Below are 1,152 nucleotides of genomic sequence, written 5' to 3' on the forward strand. Positions count from 1 at the left end.
GAGGGATTAGACATTGCTATCATTGATATTTGCATGCTGAGCTAAGTCTGTTATGCCTCAAACCTTTTTTGAATGTGTGACTGTATATCTATCAAAAGGAAATGGTCTATGAAAACAAGTGTTCTACATTAATTAGTGAAAGACAGTCTCATGGTTGACTACCTTTTAAAACTAGGGATGCAAATTTGTGTTCCCTTTAATTCTTGTGTGTTTAGTAATTTCTGATAGCTATGATTCTTATACTCTCTTTATTGACTTTTACTTTATTCCTTCAGGTTGTGTTAGGAGCCAAGCAAGTCATTTTGGTAGGTGATCACTGCCAGCTTGGGCCCGTCGTCATGTGTAAGAAAGCTTCCCGTGCTGGTCTCTCGCAGTCACTGTTTGAGCGTTTGGTTGTCCTGGGCATCCGACCCTTCCGCCTCACCGTCCAATACCGCATGCACCCTCAGCTTGCTCAGTTCCCGTCTAACTTCTTCTATGAGGGATCTCTTCAGAATGGTGTTGTTGATGGTAAGATAGTGAGAGAGAGAGGGGGGGGGGGGAAATAAGATACTTGATGTTGGTCTATATTGGACTTATTCAGAATCCATTGGAATTTTACAAAAATTATTATTATAGACAAAATGTTTTTAAGATTTCTATGTCTGAAGTTTGAGAATGAAAGATGTGAAAAATGAAACAACAAATATCAACAGAATGAAGTAACAGAGTCATGTTCTTTCCACAGCTGACCGCACCATGAAAGGCGTGAGTTTCCCATGGCCCCAACAAGATAAACCCCAGTTCTTCTATGTGACTTCGGGCCAGGAGGAAATTGCAGGGTCAGGAACTTCCTATCTGAACAGAACCGAGGCATCCAGTGTTGAAAAACTTGTCACACGCTTCCTCAATTCAGGTGTCAAGCCAGAACAGATTGGTGTCATCACTCCCTATGAAGGCCAGAGAGCGTATCTGGTCAGTTCTTTATTGTGTGTACTTCTGATTGTTAAAGAAAAGGTTGATGTAAGATCTATGTGTTTGGAAGTGTTTGTTATAAGTAACAAGGTTCCCTGACTTTTGTATTTCACTTTCTTACCTTATCTTGATATTTATCATTCCTAATCTGATTAAGGATGTATTCATTACTTACAAAAAGGAATTATTCTGTTACAT

General features: G+C 39.6%; 1 protein-coding gene across 1 annotated transcript in view; it reads left to right on the forward strand.

Moving 5' to 3' along the window:
• Window positions 1-275: 275 nt before the first annotated feature.
• LOC119587201 (regulator of nonsense transcripts 1-like) overlaps window positions 276-1,152 on the forward strand; it is a gene marked incomplete at its 5' end in the record, with an annotated part of 7,639 nt that continues 6,762 nt past the window's right edge. The window contains 2 exon segments of the mRNA XM_037935966.1: window positions 276-510; window positions 728-954. Coding sequence (XP_037791894.1) covers window positions 276-510; window positions 728-954 — 462 coding nt within the window.

This window comes from Penaeus monodon, chromosome 22 (assembly GCF_015228065.2).
Source record: "Penaeus monodon isolate SGIC_2016 chromosome 22, NSTDA_Pmon_1, whole genome shotgun sequence".
Classification (NCBI taxonomy): domain Eukaryota; kingdom Metazoa; phylum Arthropoda; class Malacostraca; order Decapoda; family Penaeidae; genus Penaeus; species Penaeus monodon.